Source organism: Mesocricetus auratus, unplaced genomic scaffold (assembly GCF_017639785.1).
Source record: "Mesocricetus auratus isolate SY011 unplaced genomic scaffold, BCM_Maur_2.0 Super-Scaffold_100013, whole genome shotgun sequence".
Lineage (NCBI taxonomy): Eukaryota > Metazoa > Chordata > Mammalia > Rodentia > Cricetidae > Mesocricetus > Mesocricetus auratus.
The window spans coordinates 69,388,042-69,409,540 of NW_024429196.1; the positions used below are offsets into that span (position 1 = coordinate 69,388,042).

General features: G+C 41.1%; 1 protein-coding gene across 2 annotated transcripts in view; it reads right to left on the bottom strand.

Annotated features, from left to right (window-relative positions):
* Positions 1–21,499, bottom strand: part of Ptpdc1 (protein tyrosine phosphatase domain containing 1) — a 53,258-nt gene that overhangs the window by 18,077 nt on the left and 13,682 nt on the right. For both annotated transcript variants that reach the window (XM_005066330.4, XM_013110644.3), the window contains exon 2: positions 18,263–18,350. In XM_005066330.4, coding sequence (XP_005066387.1) covers positions 18,263–18,344 — 82 coding nt within the window. In that variant the 5' untranslated portion in view covers positions 18,345–18,350. The remainder of the gene's footprint in view (positions 1–18,262; positions 18,351–21,499) is intronic.

The following is a 21,499-nucleotide window of genomic DNA, read 5'->3' on the forward strand; positions in this document are numbered from 1 at the left end:
AGACCAAAACCTATATTTTGATATTTTTGCTTTAGTAAACTTTTGAGGAAGATATAACTCATGAGTAAAATTAATGTTCAGAGTGCAAAGTTTTACTTAGTTGAGTTTTTACATGTTTAAAAACTAAGTATAAATAAGAAGGAAACATGTCCAGCAACTTCACTCAGGAATTGGGGCCCCGTAAGACTGGGTTGGAATGGATAGAGCCAGGATTTTGTGTGTGTATAGGTGTGCAGGTGTGTGTATACATATGCATATATACATACACACATACAAATATAAGTACAAGTGTTGATACATAATAGGTACTGCTATGTGATGGGAGATGTAATTCTACAAATCTGTCTCTTATTGGTTGTTAAATAAAGTACTGTTGGCCAATAGGGAAGCAAGATAGGTGGGACTAGGAGTCAAGGAGGATTCTGGGAAAGAGAGGCAGAGTCAGACATGATGTAGCCGCTGTAGGATAAGAGGTCCGGACCCTTTTCTCCAGTAAGAGAAATACTTAGATTAACAATTATCGGTTAAATACTTAACTCAGAGATAGACAGTAAGAAACCAAGCAAACAGCCAACAGCTTTATAATTAATATAGTGTCCTGTGTGTTATTTGGGGGTTCAGACAGAGTGGCAGGGCCTAAGTGACTGGCAAGGAAGACTATATTCTACAGCTATGCATTCTTCAACTCTGACAATCAAGAAGTTCTTGTGGAAAATAATAGGATAGTAATGAACACATACAACAAGCAGACATTGGTTTGTGAGTTCAATTTTTATAGCAATAAACACTACAGTTTCTTGATTGTAATCCTGATGAAAAAGGATACCCAAATTGAGAGACTTTGGTAACATAACAACTTGCTTGTCTTCTTTAGAAACACTGAGGTCACCAAAGTCAAGGTAAGCCTGGAGTGTATTCTTTTGTGAAGTCTATGGAAGAATCACTTTGAACTTGGCCCTCTGACTGTCAGTAACACTCCTATGGTAATCTGCAAAACCCGAATGATGCCAAAGAGCAGAAGAAAGATCATGATAGTTCAGTCTAATTTGCTGATGTGGGGAGTGTGGAGAAGGCCTTTGTGAGAGTGATGTAGAATCATGTCTGCAACTCACACCCAAATAGTTCAAGAAAAACATGTCTGTGTTGTACTTCTAACTTTCCCCACAAGTTTCAGATTGCTTCAGAATGAGAACTGATCCTCTAAAAGATATTAAACAATTAAAACTCAAGGGTCTGTGTTCTGTACTACTCAGCAAATAAGAGCGCTGTAGAGTCTACTTTAAATGGGTCATCAGAGGCCTCAGCCAAAACAATCTCGGCAGAAACCAGAGGCAGATGCCAGAGCTGACATGAGACTGAACAAGCCACAGAGATGGCTGCAACGGTCAGCAGAGTTTTATAAAGATTCAGCTGTGAAGAGAAGGACCTCAGGAGAATTATAGTGAGAGGTCTGGAAATAATTACATGTAGTAGGAATAGGAGTTCTGTCTTCACATATTTGAAAACATTTCAAGTTCAAGGAATGTGTTTTGTTTTGTTTTGTATTTTGTTGAGGAGAAACTAGAATTAATACTAATTGAGATACAGATCTGATCCCCATCAGCAAACATTCTGAACTAACAGCTGAACAGCGGCTGCTTTGTAGGAAGTGAACCTATCACAGAAAGGAGAACGGAACTGGAAAGTCAACAGCACAGCCAAACATGGATGTGCTGATGTGTGGACCTAAGAATGTAAACAGGCCTTCCCCCGAATACTCCAACTATCACCACAGATCCCTCATCCAGTATTCATGGAACCAGACACACACAGAAATACACAACCAAGAACAAGGCTTAGCTCTGGGAATCCAGTCAAAGAGAGGGAGGGAGGAATATATGAGCAAGGGAGGTCAAGATCATGATGGAGAAGTCTACAGAGACAGCTGAAGCAAGTTCGTGGAAACTCATGAACTGTAGACTGACAGCGGTAAGAGACTCTAGGGAACAAAACTAGGCCCTCCATATGTGGGAGACAGTTGTGAAGCTTGGACTGTCAGAGGGGAGCTGGGCAGTAGGACCATGATACAAACCTGATATATGAGCTAGCTTGTTAGAGCCCATTCCCTAAGGTGGGATGCCATGCTCAGCCTTATTGCATGGAAAAAGGGGCTTGCCCCTGCCCCAACCTACTGTATCAAACTTTGTTGACTCCTCATGGGAGCCCTTACCCATGAGGAGCAGTGGACTGGGAATGGGACGAGGAAGAAGGGAGCAGGAGGAGGGGTGGGAGGAAGAACTGTAGTTGGGATCTAAAATGAAATTTAGAAGAATAAATCACACACACACACACACACACACACACACAGAACGTAAGCAGGTAGACTGCTGCTGTTTCCCCTGAACCTCAAATGGGTTTGTCTGAACAGGAAACAACCCTTGCTGAAACCCTGAACATAAGAAAATGACCAGGCCTGGCATTGGATGCTTGGGATTTGAACTACCTACTGGAAAAACTCAAGAAGAAAAAGCCAAGTACTCACTTGGTACTGCTTAGTCAGCTGTTTGCTTTCATTGTGCTTACCAAGATAATGTATAACTTTGCATTTTGTATAAAGTATCTCATTTTGTTCGATACTACTCTTAAGCTCGGTTCTGCCTAGCTGCAAACAGGCTGCAAAGGTTCTTAGCTGAGACCCTGGCACAGGGCTTCTCCACATTCCTATGCAATGGTTGTAATAGGAGCCCAGAGGCACAGAGTGGTCCTGTGGGTTACATATGTATTGTTTTCCTATAGCTGTTCTTCTTTTTCTTTCTTTTTAGGCAATGTATTGTCAGAGGAAGAAAGAGATTGAAGGTTAGGAGTGAATGAGATGCAACAGTAGTGCCTGTTCTTGTGATGTACACACACGTTCCAATAGTGAAGAAGGATGCTCAAGGAGGAGCATGGCTTGTTTTGTCAAATCCTTTCAAGAAATTACTCTCATACTAAAATACTGCCATGTCGCCAGGTGGTGGTGGTACACACCTTTAATCCCAGCGCTCAGGAGGCAGAATAGGTGGATCTCTGTGTTCGAGGACAGCCTGATCTACAGAGAGAGTTCCAGAACAGCCAGGGATACACTGAGAAACCCTATCTCAAAAAACCAAAAAGCCAAAACAAAAATTTATATTACATAAGACATGAAATGGAAACTGAAATAGCTTTCTGATTCTGTTATCTAAAAACATGCTTTTGGGTTAACGTTTGTGTGCAGCATAAGGACAGACCCAACATCATTTTTTGCAGTGAATAAGCCTATGTTTCTGTTATCCTTTGTTGAAAAGACTGCCATTGCCCTGCTAAACAGTCTTGCTATACTTGCTGAAATCATTTGAGGACTTGGGGTGGCAGAGTAATTGCCTAACATACTTGAGGTCCTGAGTTTATTCTGCAGGACAAACAAGTAACACAGGCTGGGAGATGGCTCAGCTGGTAAAGGTACTTGCCACACCAAGCCTGAAGGCCTGCACAAGTTACCTTCTAACCTTCATGTATGAATACACAGACACAAATATATGTCATAAATTCTTTTAAAGATAATCATACATGCAGAGATTCTTTCTGGGCTCTTCATTGTCTTTATTTTGATAGATGCAGCAGATTTGCTTAAATGTTTTAAAATTAGGAAATGAATCCTTTTCCTTATTTTTCAAGATTATTTTGCATGTTTGGAGGTCTCTGAAACTCTTCTTAAAATATGGATAGATTTTTTTTCTCTTCTGTGCCTAGGGATTTGAATAGGGATGGTGCTGAATCTGCAATCATGTTAGACTGCACTGACATCTAACGACACTGTCTTCTGAGTCACAAGAACAGGCACTCTTTGCATCCTTACTATTTCCAGAGCAGCTGACAGTATTGAGGCCCAAACTGCCCTGGTCTACTTCAATTGTAGTGACATCCTAGCTCATGAAAGCCATAAAAACCAGACATAGACATGTAGTAAAATAAGCAAATCAAAATTCAGAATTACAGAAGTACAGAAATAACAAAATATATTTACTGTAGAACTCAACAGCAGATATAAAACCAGAAAGGAGAGAACTTGGTGACAGAAATTATATTCATGGAAGAACAGAGAGAATAAGGAATTAAGAAAAGCGAACAAAGCCTCCATAAAATGTGGTCAGCAGCAAATATGCAAAGAATGTACCAGCAGATTCAAGAAAATAGTAAAAGAGAAAGAAAAAAAGAATAAAGAAATGATGCCTTCAAACATCGCAGGTGCGATGAAGAGCGTGAATGAACACACAGAGGAGCTCAGCAGGCCCCCAGTGGGAAAACCCATGGGTGTGCAAGACATCTCAAGGTAAACATTTCACTCCTCATGGACAAGAAGACCCTAGGAAAATTAATACCCAATTTCTTACTAGGAACAATGGAAGCCTCAAATAGAGGGGCACATATTCAAACTGCTGAAAATAAAACAAATTAAAAACCTTACAATATCATCTTTCAAAAATGAAGTAGAACCCCAAGCAATCTCAGATAAACAGAAACAGAATTTGTTATGTGACAGGCCAATTTAGGAGGTTCTTTAGAAGTTCTTTGTGTTGAAATCAGTTACCCAAGCTGGTAATAAAACCCTGTGTGAAAGAAGAGACAATGGTAAATTACAGAGATTTAGTTTTAATAGCAATTGATCTGAATGGGAATTTCTCCCAAGTGGATATAGAAATGATCAATAAATAGATGAAAAGATGTACAACACTATCAGTCATTAGGAAAATGTTTATAAAAAAACACAATGAAGTATCTCTTCACATCTTCCAGGATGGCTATAACTGGACAGCCAGATAAGCTCCAAGTGCCTATTATAATAGACAGACAGGGAGCCCTCCCTCACTGCCCGTGGGAATATAAGATGGAACGACCTCTTTGGAAAACAGTCTGGCAGCTTGTTACATTAAGTAAATAAAGTGACCATATAAACCAGCATTTGACTCCTGGTTATAAATTCAAGTAGGTGAAGACAGTCTACAGATAGATATGTACAGTCAGCACTTACACCAGCCAAAACATGGCAACAACCCAAACATTCATCAACTGGTACAGTTAAAAATGCAACTGGAGAGTATAAGTACTGATACACGCAGCACAAATGAACTCTGGAATCGTCAATCCAAGTGAGACTAGTAAATCACAAGACCACATATTGTATGAGTCTGTTTAAAACAGAATGTTTGGAAAAAGGAAACGTGTAGAAACAGAAAGGTGACTGGTGGTTCTCAGGGTTGCTGAGGAGGAGGAGACGGTTGGTGGTGGGGGTGGTGACAACTGATACAGTCCTTTTACTCCAGTTTCAGAGGGGACAAATGGGAAGCTGTTCATCCTCCAACATTCCAATCCTACAGCAAAGGAAGTGGACTGACCCACTAAGGTGTATCAGAAGGACAAACAAGAGAAAATCTATGGGTGGCCCAGGGGACTCATCAGACAGCTAGTTTTGTATCCTGTGTGAAAGAGGGATGTGGCACTTAGAGTTACCGGCTGGGGTTGAAGTGATGGGCTGGGTACAGATGCTTTACATCCTTATCAAGTACATGTGGACAGTGCTGTAATTCTCCGGGCAGGCAGGCCTGGAGTCTACACTCACTCTGCAGCAGCAAAGTCCTAGTGGGAGCTTCATGCACAACCAGTCAATACTAAGCCTGCCATCCCTTCCCACAGTGGTTCCTCAGCCGAGCCTCCATCCTGACCCAGCACCAAGGAGACGAAAGAAAGCAGTGCAAATTATGGCCAAACTTTGGTCTTGGTGAGGCCTAGTAGGGAGACAGACCTACACATTTCCCTGATAGAAACAAGACTAAACAATGAAGATGAAGCAGGGCTGTTCACACTGCTGCCTCCAGTGTCAATGGAGCCTGGGGAACCTGAGTGTCCTGCACCTTAACCTTCCATCAATGAGAAGGTCTACATTCCCTTTCCTATCCCCTGGGTTAGTGGGATCCAGTAGGGAGCTGAGCCCCCAGCTCTACTTGGAGGAGGTGGGACAGTGACTCACAGGCACAGCAGGGAAATGAGGCCCAACCACAACTGTAACAAAGCATGAGTCACCCCCCAGACGGCAGTGGGGCCCAGATCATCATTTCATCTCTCAAGGAGCCAGTCTCACACGATCCAAAGGCAACCTGTCCATGCATGGCCCTGCTCCCCTTCTACATGAAGGTGTGGACGCAGCAGTGGGGAGCTGCACTTCCGTCCCTCCCACACCAGTGGAGGCTGAGCAGACACAGCTCACATGAAGATGTAGCTGACTGCCCAGAGGAGACTGGTGTTAAGTACAAACAAAAAACTGGGTCCAAAAATCCGTCACAGACCATTTGTCACACCAGGAATTAAGAAAATCACAAATTGAATGAGAAGAAATGATCAGTAGATATGCAACATTGAAATTATTCAATAAGGACTATAATTATAATGTGCCTTGGCATTAATTTTTAAAATTAAAAAAAAGAATTGAACTAGAAATCACTAACAGAAAGACAACAGGAAAAAACTCTAAAGACTTAGAAATTGCTGTCAATGTTACAAATTAATTTGTGGGTTTCAAATGAAATTACATAACATAGAATTGAATCAAAATGAAAATGGAATATACTGAATGGCATGGGGCAGCAATTAAAGATATTCCCAGCACTCGGGAGGCAGAGACAGGCAGATCTGGTCTACAAAGCGAGTTCCAGGACAGCCTCCAAAACAATACAGAGAAACACTGTCTCAAAAAAAAACCAAAACAAAAACAAAACAAAAAAGGTTTTATTTTTTTCCTTTCAGCCCTTATTCTTATCCTCCCAATGCTTGTTCTGTGTTTTTGTTCATCATACCTTCCTTGTGACTGTGGTAGGAGCTTGGACTAATTTGAGATCCTTCCTCTTTAAAGTAGTATAAAAACCTAGTTCATAAATAAGAAGGTCCTATAAAAGAAATATCTAGGATTACACGACTACTGGAGATCGCTGTTAAACATTTAGAGAAGACAGTAACAATCTTACACAAAATGCCTTCTAGGACGTAGTAGGGGGAGGTACATACACCAACCCTCTTTTATAAAGCTAGCTTTTCTGATACAAGACAGTAAAAAAAAAAGATAAAGTATTTTTAAAAGCTATATTCTAATACCTCTTTTGAACTTAGGCAAAAAAAATCTTCAATAAAATATTAGCAAACCAAATCCCAACAATACATCATATAGCATTATCCACCACCACTAAATGGGACTTATTCCAAGTATCTAAAGCTGTTTAGACAATCAAAAATCAGTCTAGGGCTAGGGAGAGAATTTAGTCAATGCAGTGCTTTCTGCGCAAGCATGAGAACTGGAGTTGGATCCCCAGTACCCACATAAAAAATCCAGGCATGGTGGTTGTAATCCCAGAGCTGAGGAAGTGGAGACAGGCAGAGCTTAGTCTACTGAACAGGCTTCAAGCCAGAGACCCTGTCTCAAAAGCAAGCAAACAAACAAACAACATCCAAAATAGATAAAAGCTAAGGAAAGACACACAAGGGTGACTTCCAGCCACCACAAGTACCTACTCACACAACATCCCCAATAAAATTTGTTATGTCAACAAGCTAGAGAAGAAAAATTACATGGTTTTATCAGTTGACACATAAACAGTACTTGGCAAAACCCAACACCTGCTCCTGGTTTTATAAAATACTAACAGAAAAAAAAAACCCTATGAAGCTAAAAAGGAGACTTTACTAATTGGACTTGCTAAAACATCTACATAAAATGTCCTGCTAATATCACAGGAAAGGGCAGAAGATCATACACTCCCCTAAGAGCAGTAAGAAGCCAGGATATCTTTTCTATTCTACTGCTTTTGTGCTTCTGAGTTCTAGACTATAACAATAAACACAAAAACACGTACAAGTGTACAAATTGGGAAGGAAGAATTCAACTGTCCTTATCTACAGACAACATCAGAATTTATACAGGAAACCACAGGGGGGGTCCCAAAACTCAGAACCAGTGTGTTCAATCAACAGAGGACAACATACAAAAACTAACTGCATTTCTGCAGATAAAACAATAAGAAAATGGTAACTAAAAGCACAATACAGTTATAAACACTCCAAATAAAATCACTAAGTATAAAGTTTTAAAATATATATGGATCTATATGTTGAAAGGTTTAAAGTTCTGATAAAAATCAAGATTAAATAACTGGAGAGTCATTATGATTACAAATTGAGTCAATATAGTAAAGATGGCAATTTCCTTAATTTCATTTATATAATTTAATTCTTAACAAACTCCCAGCAGTTTTTTTTTTTTGTTAACAGATACAGGCTTATTTAATCCCACATCTGACAGAGAGCTGATCTCTAAAATTTACAAATAACTCACGAAACAAGTCTCCAAAACACCAAAGGATCCAATTAAAAGTGAGCTACAGAACTAAATAGAGAATTTTCAATAGAGGAGTCTAAAATGTCTGAGAGGCACTTGAGAAAGTGCTCAATATCCCTAGCCATCAGGGAAATACAAATCAAACCAACTCTGAGATACCATCTCACTCCTGTCAGAATGGCTAAAATCAAAACACCAATGACAATTTATGCTGGAGACGATGTGGAGAAAGGGGAACATTCCTCCACTGCTGGTGGGAGGGCCAACTCATACAGCCACTTTGGAAATCAGTATGGAGACTCCTCAGGAAAATGGGAATCAGCCTACCACAAGACCCAGCAATTCCACTCTTAGGCATATACCCAAAAGACGCACATTCATACAACAAGCATCTGTTCCACTATGTTCATAGCAGCATTATTTGTAAGAGCCAGAACCTGGAAGCAACCTAGATGCCCCTCAACTGAAGAGTGGATAGAGAAAATGTGGTACACTTACACAATGGAGTACTATTTAGTGGAGAAAAACAATGAAATCTTGAAACTTGCCGGTAAATGGATGGCACTAGAAGAAACCATCCTGAGTGATGTACTCACTCATGTATGGATTTTAGACATGGATCATGGGAGTGCCAGCCTACAATCCTGCTGCCAGAGAGTCTAGGAAACAAAATCTTCAATCAATGATTGATGGAAGCAGAGGCAGACACCCACAGCTTAACACTGAGCTGAACTCAAGGAACCCAGGGACAGAGAGGGAAGACTGATGAGCATAGGGGTCAAGACTGGGCTGATTTAACCCCCAGAAACAGCTGACCTGAACAAGGGGGAGCTCTTGAACCCCAGAGTGATGGCTGGAAATCCAGCATGGGACTGATCCAGACCCCCTGAATGTGGGTGTCAGTGAGGAGGCCTAGGCAATCTATGAGGCCTTGGGTAGTAGTTCAGTATTTATCCCTGGCATACAAATGGACTTTGGGTGCCCATCCCACAATGAGAGATGCTCTCAGCCTGGACTCTTGGGGGAAGGCCTAGGCCCTGCCCTGGATGAAATGACAGACTATGGACACCCCCATGGAGGGCCTCACCCTCCCTGGGGAAAGGAATGGGGATTGGGGAAAGGGGAAGGGGGGTTGGTGGAAAGGTGTGGGAAGAAGGGAGGGAGAGGGAGCTGGGAATGACATGTGAAGCAAGCTTGTTTTCTAATTTAAATTTAAAAATTAAAAGAAAAAAGACAAAAAAATTTATTGGGAAAGTCACCGGTCATAGCCACAATAATATTAAAAAAGAAAAACTAAGTGGAAAGAGTCACTCTAGAGTGATCACAACAGGATGGCACTGCTTCGGGGTTAGGCAGACAGATCAATGAGACAGAAAAGAGAAACTATACAACCGCACACTCACCAGGACAGTGAGACAGAGGAATTCTTTTTTTTTTTATTTTAATTTTAAATAGCTTGTTTTACATGTCAATCCCAGTTCCCTCTCCCTCCCCTCCTCCCGCACTCCCCTTCCACCCTCCCTCCCACCCTATTGCCAAATCCTTCCACATAGGGGATGTCTAGAGTCTATCATTTTACTCTTGGTAGGGTCAAGGCACTCCCCAAGAGTCCAGGCTGAGAGAGCATCTCTCTTTGTGCTATAGGCACATGAAGACAGATTGTATACCAGGGATAGACACTGATCCACAGCTCAGAGCCCCATAGGTTGTCCAGGCCTTCTCACTGACACTCACATTTGGGGGGTCCAGATCAGTCCCATTCTGGCCTCCCCACTGTCGGTCTGGGGTCCAAGAGCACTCCCCTGTTCAGATCAGCTGTCTCTGCTGGTTTTGCCAGCCCATTCTTTGCCAATTTGCTCATCATTCCTCTCTCTCTGTCACTGGGTTCCTTGGGTTCAGTTCAGTGCTTAGTTGTGTGTTTGCCTCTGCTTCCATCAGTCCCAGGATGAAGGCTCCCGGATAGTTATAGACATCAAGTTCATTATCAGGAATGGGCATTCGAGGTGGTCCCTCCACTATTGCTTAGCTTGCCAATTGATGTTATACCTTTAGATCACTCGAGGTCACTCTGGTGCCTGATCTGTCTTCGATCCTATGATTCCCTCTTCCCCCTATTCTACCCCCACCCCCTCAACTTCCTGTTCCCCCATGACCAACTCCCTTCCTCTTTACCCCCTCTATTCTTCCCAGGTCCCACTACCCCCCCGCCCTGTTCCCCATCCATTCAGAGGATCTTGTCTCCATCCTCTTCTCTTGGGTACTATGCATATATGCATATCTTTTAGGTTCTTTCCTGTTTCCCAGACTGTCTATCTGTGGAAGTGCAGACTGGCACTATCCTGATCCATATCTAAAATCCATATATGAGTGAGTACATACCATGTTTGTCTTTTTGCGACTGGGTTACCTCACTCAGGATGGTTTCTTCCAGTGCTATCCATTTCCCTGCGAATTTCAAGATTCCATTGTTTTTTTCTGCTGAGTAATACTCCATTGTGTAAATGTACCACATTTTCTCTATCCACTCTTCAGTTGAGGGGCATCTAGGTTGCTTCCAGGTTCTGGCTATTACAAACAATGCTGCTATGAACATAGTGGAGCAGATGCCCTTGTTGTATGAACCTGCCTCATTTGGATAAATGCCTAAGAGTGGAATTGCTGGGTCTAGTGGTAGATTAATTCCCATTTTCCTGAGGAATCTCCATACTGATTTCCAAAGAGGCTGTATGAGTTGGCATTCCCACCAGCAGTGGAGGAGTGTTCCTCTCTCTCCACATCCCCTCCAGCATAAATTGTCTTCGGTGTTTTTGATTCTAGCCATTCTGACAGGAGTAAGATGGTATCTCAGAGTTGTTTTGATTTGCATTTCCCTGATGGCTAAGGATGTTGAGCACTTTCTTAAGTGAGATAGAGGAATTCTTAAGACTTGACTTGAGGACAATTCAGAGAAGGAAAATTGAACTACGTGAGGAAAAAGAGTTGTTGTCACAGAAAACGAGCACGTGGCAAGCACAGCATAAAGCCAAGTGGAGGTGCCACGTTCTGAACACTTGGTCTGCAGCCAGTGGCTGCATCCTGGGAGGTTGTAGAATCGTAGGGAGGCTGGCCTAGCTGGATCCTTGGGGTGTGCCTCTGTGGTACTGGGCTCCTATTCTGCTCTTCCTTCCTGTTGTCTGATGCGGTAAGAAAAGAACAGCTTCCTCTGCTACAGGTTCCCACCATGCCATGCTCTTTCCAAGAGCTGGGACCAAACAACCATGGACCGAATCTTCTGAAACTATCAATTAACAAGAACTCTTCCTCCCTTAAGTTGTTTCTTTTTAACCTAACAATTGAATTAGAAAGTGGATAAAAGACATGACAGAGAAACACATAAACGATAACAACAATCATTAGCCAAGATGGATTAGTTTCCCTCCGTTCTTTACTAGGTCTAAGCTAAATGCAGGCTGCAATAGAGAGATACAAGTAAAGAGGGGCTGGAGCTATTGTTGAGTGGCTGAGTGCTCACACAGTATGCACACAAGTCTACATTTGTTCCCCAGCACCATAAGAACAAAAGACCCTAGAAATGCCATTCTCCATCTGCTACAAGAGCCAAATAATGACAACACCTAAAGCAGATGAGGAAACACAGAACTTGAGCACGTATACATTGCTGAAAAGAAAGTAAAATAGGCCACTCAAGATAGTTCAGTGAGTGAAGGCCGTCATTACCATGCCTGACAACCACACAACAGCAGGGAAGAATGGACTTCAGTACTCTCTCCCCAGATCTCCACACATGTGCAGTGGCATGATGCACACATGCACACACACACACCAAATAATTATAACATAAATTAAAATTTAAACACTCTTGATTGGGAGGAATCAGATGGAGAAATGGAAAATATGATCAAAATATACTGCATGCATAAATAAAATCCTCAAAATAAAAATATTATAAACTGTAATAATTTACTTAAAAGAAAGTAAAAGTGGGGTCTGAGGAGATGGCTCAATGGTTAAGAGCACTTGCTGTGGAAAAATGAGGGCCTGAGTTCAAATCCACAGAGCCTAAAAGATATGGTGTAGTTACAGAGCAGGTAACCCAGCAGTGTGGTGGGGTGAGGGGCAGAGAGAGGAAAGGAATCTTTCTGGAGTTTGCTCCTCATCAGCCTAGTTCCAGTTCAGTAAGACAGCACACTTCAGGAACACAGCAGGTGATAGAGCAGGACACATGGACTCCTCCTGTGGCCTGTGCACACGTGCATATCACACACACACACACACACACACACACCATACTCATACACACTTGCATGCACACACAGTTTTTAAGAAAATAAAATGATACAACCATTTTGAAAATCAGTTTACTAATTGCACATACAATTAAAATGTTAACCACCAGATGACCTAAAAGGAAAACTCTTCAAGCATTTATATCATAGTAACAGGGACTCATCTTCACACAAAACTTACACATGTATATTCAGAGCTTCTTTGTTCATAATAGCCCCAAACTGAAACAATCCAGGCACCTTTATGTAAGTCAATGAATGAACACCGTGGTATGTTTCAGAAATAAACAGGAATATACTACTATTTACACATGATCTGGATGAAACTCAAGGGAACTGTGCTAAATGTAAAACAAAAAAAAAAAAAGAAAGAAAAAGCCAATCTTAAAGGATTACATACTGTATGCAGCTTTCATTTAACTTTCCACAAATGACAAAGTTACAGAAACAGGAGACAGGCTGTTGCCAGAAGCCTTGGAACTACACAGAGGCATTATCTTGTAGGTGGACCTGTTCTCACCTGGTAGCAATGCCATAATCTTAACTAGTGATGCTGTGATGTTACTATTAATGGAAACCAGATAAAGGATAAACGGGATTCCTTTGCATTATTTCATCTGTACTGTTCTGCATGGATGTACAGTTCCCAACATCTTAGTTTAAAATATGTCATCACAGAAAAACTTACTAGATACCTAAACAAGAATTATCAGAGCCAGAAGGGACAATTGTTGCCTGAGTAGTTACGGCCCTGTGTAGGAGGAATCAGCTGAGATGGGTGGTGTAGACTGGGCCAGGAGACTGAGAAAAGAAGGTCTGAGGAAAAAAATAAGCAGATTTCTCATTCTTGAAGAAGTGAATTATAAAAATGGGTAAAAACTAGAATGATAGCATAATATTGGATTGGACATGAAAGCAACAATGCCAACTTGAAGTTTTCAACACATTATATATAATATTATATATACACACAGAGAGAGGGTTAATTAATTATATTAATTATAATTAATTAAATATAAGATTATAAGATATAAAATGGGTGGATACACACACACACACACACACACACACACACACACACAGTGTGTATATTCCTAAGCTTTGCCTGAGGTGGCTTGAGAATCTTGACATGGCAACTGCAGTTGGCATATCTAGATTTTTTTTTTGATTGGGGGGATTTATTTTGTTTTAAATTGTGTCTGCACACTCACACATGTAAGTGCAGGTGTCTGCAGAGGCCATAACAAGGCATCAGATCCCTTTGAGCTGCAGTTACAGGTCATTATGACCCTACTGATGTGACTGCTGGGAACTCAATTCACATCCTTTCAAAGAGCAGCAAGTGCTGTTAACTGCTGAGCCACTCCTCACTAAAATGAACCAGGACCTCTTGGAGAAACGTCCACTTTCAAAGCTAGGGCAGAAATGGAAGATAATGAGCTAGAAGCTCTTTCTGTGTCTCAGGAATGGTGGAGACACAGCAAAAAGGGTTTTGAATGGTTGAATATAGAACAGCTGAAACCTCAAGACAAACGGGAAGACCAGATTCCGTTGAACAAAATATGAATTCACTGAAATAACTGAGCAAACAAAGAGGAAATTGTTCCTTATAGTAAAATGCCACTTAGCAACAAAGGAATCTATCACAGTAATGACTCAGGAAGAAATATCAATAGGAACTATAACATTCCTGAGTCAAAGGTGATATGAACAACATGTTACACAGCTTCAAAGCACCTAAAAGCACCTTTCTATGAAATATTAATTATGAATGGGGAAAGAATAATTTATAATGGGTAAATCTTGGCAGATATCAGCTTACTAATATGATCAAACAACATTTCCAGTGACAGAGTAAAATGACATCTTGAGTCACCTGAGGGCCACTTCTGTGAGGCTTCTAACAAAACTGCATAACCTCAGATGTACCATTGTAGAGGGCAGAAAATCCAGGCCCAGACACATGCTACATAATAACTCAGCCATAACAGCACACAAACTAAGGTGCTAAGAAAAGACCTAAGGTCTTTGAAAGAGATTTAAAAATCATTACAAGGCCAGGACATTATGGCGAATGCCTGCAATCAAGCACTTGAGAGAATGAGGCAGGAGGATCTTCAAAGGCCAGCTTGAGAAACAAGGAGTTTGAGACCAGCCAAGGAAGACCCTTTTGCTATTAAAGGATATTATGGCGACATATTGCTTATGATCTAATAAAGCTTGCTTGAAGATCAGAATGCAAAGCTAGCAACAGCCACAGAGGCCAAGCAGTGATGGTTCACACCTTTAATCCCAGCAGCCACACTAGTTAGCCATAGAAGCTGGGCAGTGGTGGTGCACGCCTTTAATCCCAGCACTAGAGAGGAATGTAATGTCTCATTCAGCATTCAGTCTCCTGCCACACTGGCTGGGGATAGGATCACCCCAGCCTTGGTAGAGGTTGGCACTCTTGCTTTTCTGATCTTCAGCTTGAACCCCAATATATGTCTCTGGATTTCTATTATTTGCACTACACGATATTATAGGAATAGCTGACAAAAGTTGAATGGGATCTGTAGGTGAACAGAAGACTGTGTGTACATGTGTGTGCCTGTGTCTGTCTGTCTGTCTGTCTGTCTGTCTGTGGATATGCAATATAGGCTGGAGGACAACGTCAAATGTCATTCTTAAGAGTATCATCCACCTTTGAGCAGGGTCTCTCACTGAACTGAAGCTCACCATTCAGGTGAGCTCTGTCTCTTCCTCTCTGGTGCTGGAACTACAACTGTGAATCACTACCTCTGGCTTTTTCTTTTTTTAACTTGGGAGCTGGAGATTGAGTTCAGGTCCTCATGCTTGCACAGCAAGTGCTCTATCAACAGAGCCATCCTCTCAGCCTCTTCGTGTATGTTTTTCATCAAACTTCTGTCTCAAATAATACTTTTTTTTTCTCAAAGCATCACAAAAAGGAAGAGGCTGGAAATCTAATGGAGGAATACTGCATTGCTCATGTAATATCCCAGTCAACTAAAAAGTCATCCTGATTTGCTTCTATATTCACAAGAATAAGAAATAACTAATAGACGTAATAGGCAAGATTGTGGCAAACTCTACAAAGCCCAAACCCAAATTTTTTTAGTCAATAAACTATTAATAAGAAGTGAGATAAGTGAAATTCAAGATTAAAACAGATTTAATATACATAACAAAAGTGACAACATAGTGGCACCTTTGGATTCTAATATAAATTATATGTAAATACATATTTATAAGACCTGCCTATGACATGGTGAGAAATCTGAACACTATTTAGATAGCTGATGATACTGTGAGTTAGTATTTTCATTATGGCAGTAAGGTAGGTACTTACTGAATAAGTGACACCTACTGTAAGTACAGGGAAGGGTAAGCAGAGGAAATGAGTGACAGGAATTGTTTGCTGGTAACTGTGTATACTTGAGGGATGGCTCACACATGATGATGGAAAGGCCTTTATTTTATTCTTTGTACTTTTGTGAAGGTCTGAAATTCTCCCTAATGAAAGTAGTATTGTTCAGATTTGTTGTTCTAAGTGGTAGAACCAAGATTTAAATCTAGGTCTGTCTCATTATAAAGCGAGTTTCTGATGAACTTTCTAACTTTGTCCTCTAATAGTTAAGTATTTTATTGATGTACCTGGACATTAAATTTTCCTATGACTCATTAGACAAAATTCAAAAAACTATTCTCCACCCTAAAATATAGTAAAATATAACTGACTTACCTTTAATGAGATAGAATTTTTAAAAGGTAAATATTAAGTAAATTTTCTACCTTTTTTCCTAATAAAAATTAGCTGTACTTATGAGAGAAAAATATTAATAAGTTATTTAATTAAAATTTAAAAGGTTAAAAAAATCAGCTTCTCTAGTAGATCACAATGGTCTCCTTCCCTGAGGCATCTGGGAATGTGCAGAGAGTTTTTGGTCCCTGAAACCCGGATGGCTGGATTCAGTAGGTGGAACCCTAGTTCTCTCCTGTGTAATGAGTTTACACTATCTCAAAGCTAACAGAAACCCTCCAGAAAAAAATCCACTAGAAAATAACCCTGATGAAGAAAGAAGGAAGGAGGCTGATGTGACTATTTAATTTGTTGCTGAGGGGAAATATTCTACAAGGGAAGCATGTCCTCTAAAGCCAGACACAGCAGACAGATGAAAGATCTACAGGGTTTTGGGATTTGGCCATGTAGGAAACACTGTTTCTCATGATGTGAGAGAAGGCCCTCCTAGAGTAAGAACACAATGAACTGAGAGCCATTGTTCCCAGGCAGCACTGGATGCAACAGTTGCAGTCTTAGCCTCCTCTACCTTCCTAAGTTGCAGTCAGAGCCTCCTCCTTTACTTTCCTGTCACCTCACCCACACTGTGAGAAGAAATCCTCTAAAGTCTATTTTTCAACAATAGTAAAAGGAACTTGTACAGTTAGAAAATCCTGAAAGGTATTGCCAAGGAAACGCTCAGCATCTCTTCTGCTATCACTTGTGATGGCAACAAGGCCCGCATTATGGCTGGGATCTTAAGTGCCCCTAACAGGCTCCTATGCTTAAAGCGTGGTCATCCGCCCATAGTGCTATTGAAGGTAGTGGAACCTTTAAAGGGCAGGTTCTAGTGGAAGTTAGCCACTGTGTCCATGCTCTTAACAGAAATACTGGGACACTGACTCCTCCTGTCTTTGTTCCTAGTCCAGCAGCAGTTTCCTTTGCCATGCATTTCTGTCATGGTGTTTGGTCTCCCACAGGCTCAAATGGAATGGGCCAGCTGGCTATGGACTGAAACCTTTGAAACCTAAGTCAAATAACCATTTTCTCTCTTGAATTAACTAAAATTTTATTAATATCACATTCACTTCAGTTGGGTGGATACAGAAGAAGTATGCAGCCCACAGGACAATTTGCAGGAGTTGGGTTTCTCTTTATACCAGGTGGGGTCTGGGGTCAAACTCAGGCCTGGTGGCAAGTGCCTTTATCCACTGAGCCATCATCTCATTGGCCCCTAATCAATTTTTACTGGGTATTTCCCCACAATAGAAAGCTGCCTAACACAACTAACAAGGCCAGAGAGGATTCATGTCATCCATTCCTAGTTCAGAACTGCAAAAGGATGAGAGGCAGATACAGCAATAAGAATGTAAGTTATGGTATGCTTTCTTGCCTGGATACCATAGAAACAGAAACACACACACACACACACACACACACACACACACACACAGGGCCTGAGGACTTCTGAATATGCTTTGCAAGTGACTCTTGCATGTAAATGAAGGAAACAGAAATAATGGCTGGTTCACAAGTAGGCGTTTGATGGTAGGAACAAACATGCAATATCAGTTTAAGATAATAATGCAGGAGACAAACACTGTTTCTGACATCTCTATTTCAAAATGCCAAGAGCATTATTTAGGGTTTTGTAAAGGAATTCTACCCGGCCAAGCGGTGAGACAGAAAGAAAACACCACCTGGACCTGGGCTTCTGAAGTGAAGAATACAGCTTTTTTTTTTAGATACCTTCACATAATAACTTTTACTAAGTATGAGTTTCCACAGAGACACAAAGTACACTAAAGAGATTATTACCATCCATGTTTGCAGTGTACCCACTGCTATTCACCAAAGTGGAATACAGTTTTTCATTCTGCGGCAAGACTCCTGCAGCCATAGTTGTCTGTTGGAAAATTAAAAAAAGATTTTATTACTTAACTAATCATGTTAGACATCTGCTGCCCAATATGCAGTCATTAACTACGTGGCCCTTTCTTCTTCTCTCCCTTCTCTGTATGACTAAACTCAGTACTCTACCACTGAGCTGCACCTCCAGATATACCATTTGAAAACATACTACAAAGAAGGGTAAACTAAAGTTGGGCATGGAGGCACACACCTTTAATCCCAGCACTTGGGGAGGCAGAGACAGACAGATCTCTGTGAGTTTGAGGCCAGCCTGACTTCTGGGGTACTGTAAGTTCTAGGACAGCCACAACTATGTGGAGAGACCCTGTCTCAAAAAAAAAGTGCAAACTATTTATAACCAAGGCTGTCCTTTGACACATGATTTAACATGTACACATCTATACTCTGACATACAGCACACACATCATACAGATACCAAAAAATTTAAAGTCAAATCTAGATATTGATATTGTAAGAAATTATTGCATAATGTTCAACTATTAAAACCTTTTCATTGTCACGTTTAGACTTAATGTTTTTTCCTCATTTTAATTTTAAATAGCTTGCTTCACATGTCAATCCCAGTTCCCTCTCTCTCCCCTCCTCCTGCATAACCCCAACATCCCCCCCAGCCTCCTACCCTATCCCCACTTCCTTCCACATTTCACTGAAAATTCACACAAAAGTGATGACGCAAAACTGCCCACATCTGATTTCTGTGCCCTATTTTTCTACTCACAATCACATACTTGGGTACATTTTGATTCCTTGGGAAGAAAAAGTACTCAAGCAGGAAAAGGGGGGCGTGTTTTGTTTTTTAAAATATAATATTTCCATCATAGTGGCTTCTTAAGCAGTCTCCATTCTCCACATGCTCAGTATGCATGGTCTCTACAGGTATCTGGATATCATCATCGTTACATGTGTGGCTGGAACAGCACACAGATTGGTGTCCCCAAAGAGGATACATACAAGGAAGGCAGGCAGGAGGATCTAAAATTTGAGACTCTGAAGTGAGGCACTATTTCAAAACCAGCAAAAAGCCCAACCAACCAACCAACCAACCAATCAACCAACCAGAACTCTTGGCTGCTATGTAGCACTACTAGCTGAGCTTGGGTAGCACACATCTCTTGATACAGGGTACTGGGTGGGGATACAGTCTGGTGCTGCTAGTGTGCTTGCCCAGCACGCTGGAGGCTGGGTTCAAGCCTTCTTACTACAAACAGCCTCCACCAAAACAAAACAAGTAGTACAGAAGAAAAGAAAGTGTGACTTTGTTTTAGTGTCTAATTACACTGCCAATTCTCACAAATCTGAGCTGTGTAATAAGAAGTCAATCTGGGAAACAGAATACTGCTTGTATCTGCTCAGCCTACAGTACACCATGCAGAATCCTCTCTCACCTTGTGGATGTCAATCTGCCCTTATCTGGGAATCTGGTGCCTCAGTTTCACTCTTTAGAAATGTGAGCTTTCCTCTTTGCCCAAACATCTGTAACCCGACCCTTCCCCCTTCCCCCATCTTAAGCCCCTTTTTATCCACCTTCCTCAAGGAAATCCTGAAATCCTGGTTACTTTCCCAGCAGGTCTTGACTTTTTCTTATTAAAGGAGTTAACTGGATTCTTTGTAAATTTTCTTTGAGATGTGTGTTGGGGCTGCTTCCTGGCCTAGACTTTGGCTAGTTTAGAGGTACTGCTAAGGCTAATCTTTCCACAGATTTGCCCCTACATGTGCAGAGGCCTATCTACTCTAGCTGATGGAGCAGAGCCACTTGTGACAAGTTCTCTGCCTTCTTGTATTTTCCTGGTCTCAGATGATTTGTACAAACACGTACTCAACAAACTCTGCTGTTCAGCAAAGCTCTGAGGACTTTCTGGGGTGTGGTCTCCCTCACCTTTCTTGGAGATCTTAACTATGCAAATCCTAGCTACTTTGGCTCCACTGAGTTCAGCCCTCTGTGCATCTCTGAGAAGGCCTGGTCCCTTCCCTAAGCCCAAATCTGGAAATTTCCCCCAGGGAGGCAGCTGGTGCAACCTTAAAATCACCATGTTAACATCTCTTCTCTAAGAGACTGAAGCCATGGGCTGCCTGCTTTCCAATCATTTTTCATAAAGTAGTCTAAAACTTTAGTTAAGATAAGAAGATGCATCTGCCCTATTTATGTAGTAGGATCAGAAATCTCTCCACTCATCTCTGAAACTCAAATCTCAGATCTCTGGAACAATGTCTACTGTATGCTTCTTTGCATACAAATGCAGTACAGTTATACATAATTGCTGATCAAAAAATCAAGATTTAAATATATTATAAAGTGTCAAAGTTCTGTGTTTAAATCTTATTCAACTGCCATCTATATGAACTGGTTTAAGCTTTGGTTTCTCTTGCAAAATGAAGATTGATATATGCACTTCATAAGCTGTAAGGAAGAAATTATGTGTATGTGCATATGTAAGCATGTGTAAAGCAATGCCTGACACAAAGCAAATGCTTGTTATTTTTCTTTGCAAATCAATAGTGTAATTTTTCCATTCCGTTCCTAGGCTGTAGTCACTTCACTTTGCTTCTACCTGAAAGTAGTTTGTAAGAGAGTCTCTGCATTACCTGTCTGTCCTGCTAGTAGTTAGTAACAGCTGAGCTTCCAGGAAGTCTTAAGAAAGCATTAGCTCCATTCACAACTAACTTATTCATATGCCTAGCTGGAGAACAAGGAGAGTTTCAGTTCTAACCCTGACATTTCACTGTGATCACACATTATGTAACTTCACTTCCTGACTCAATGACACGTGATTTGCTCACTCTATCCTACAGTTCTTTTATCCCTAAACCCCCCCCAATGACTCAACAGTTTGGAATTAGTCACACATTTCACTAATTAGTACCTACTACTTAAAACTTGAGCACCGCGGTGAACTATTACTCACAGTTAAGGAGAACAGTCACGAAGTAATGTTCTACTTCATAATGAATTCACTTCACAAAGACTAGGTAGTGAGAACCTAAAGAACCTCAGCTGGCTCTCTCTCTCTCTCTCTCCTCTTATTTTATGGATGTAATGGTGTTTTGCATATTTCTTAGAGACACTTTGTGAGGCGGTGCATTGAGCAAGTGCTCTAATCGTTCCTTGATGTTCCCAGCTCAAGC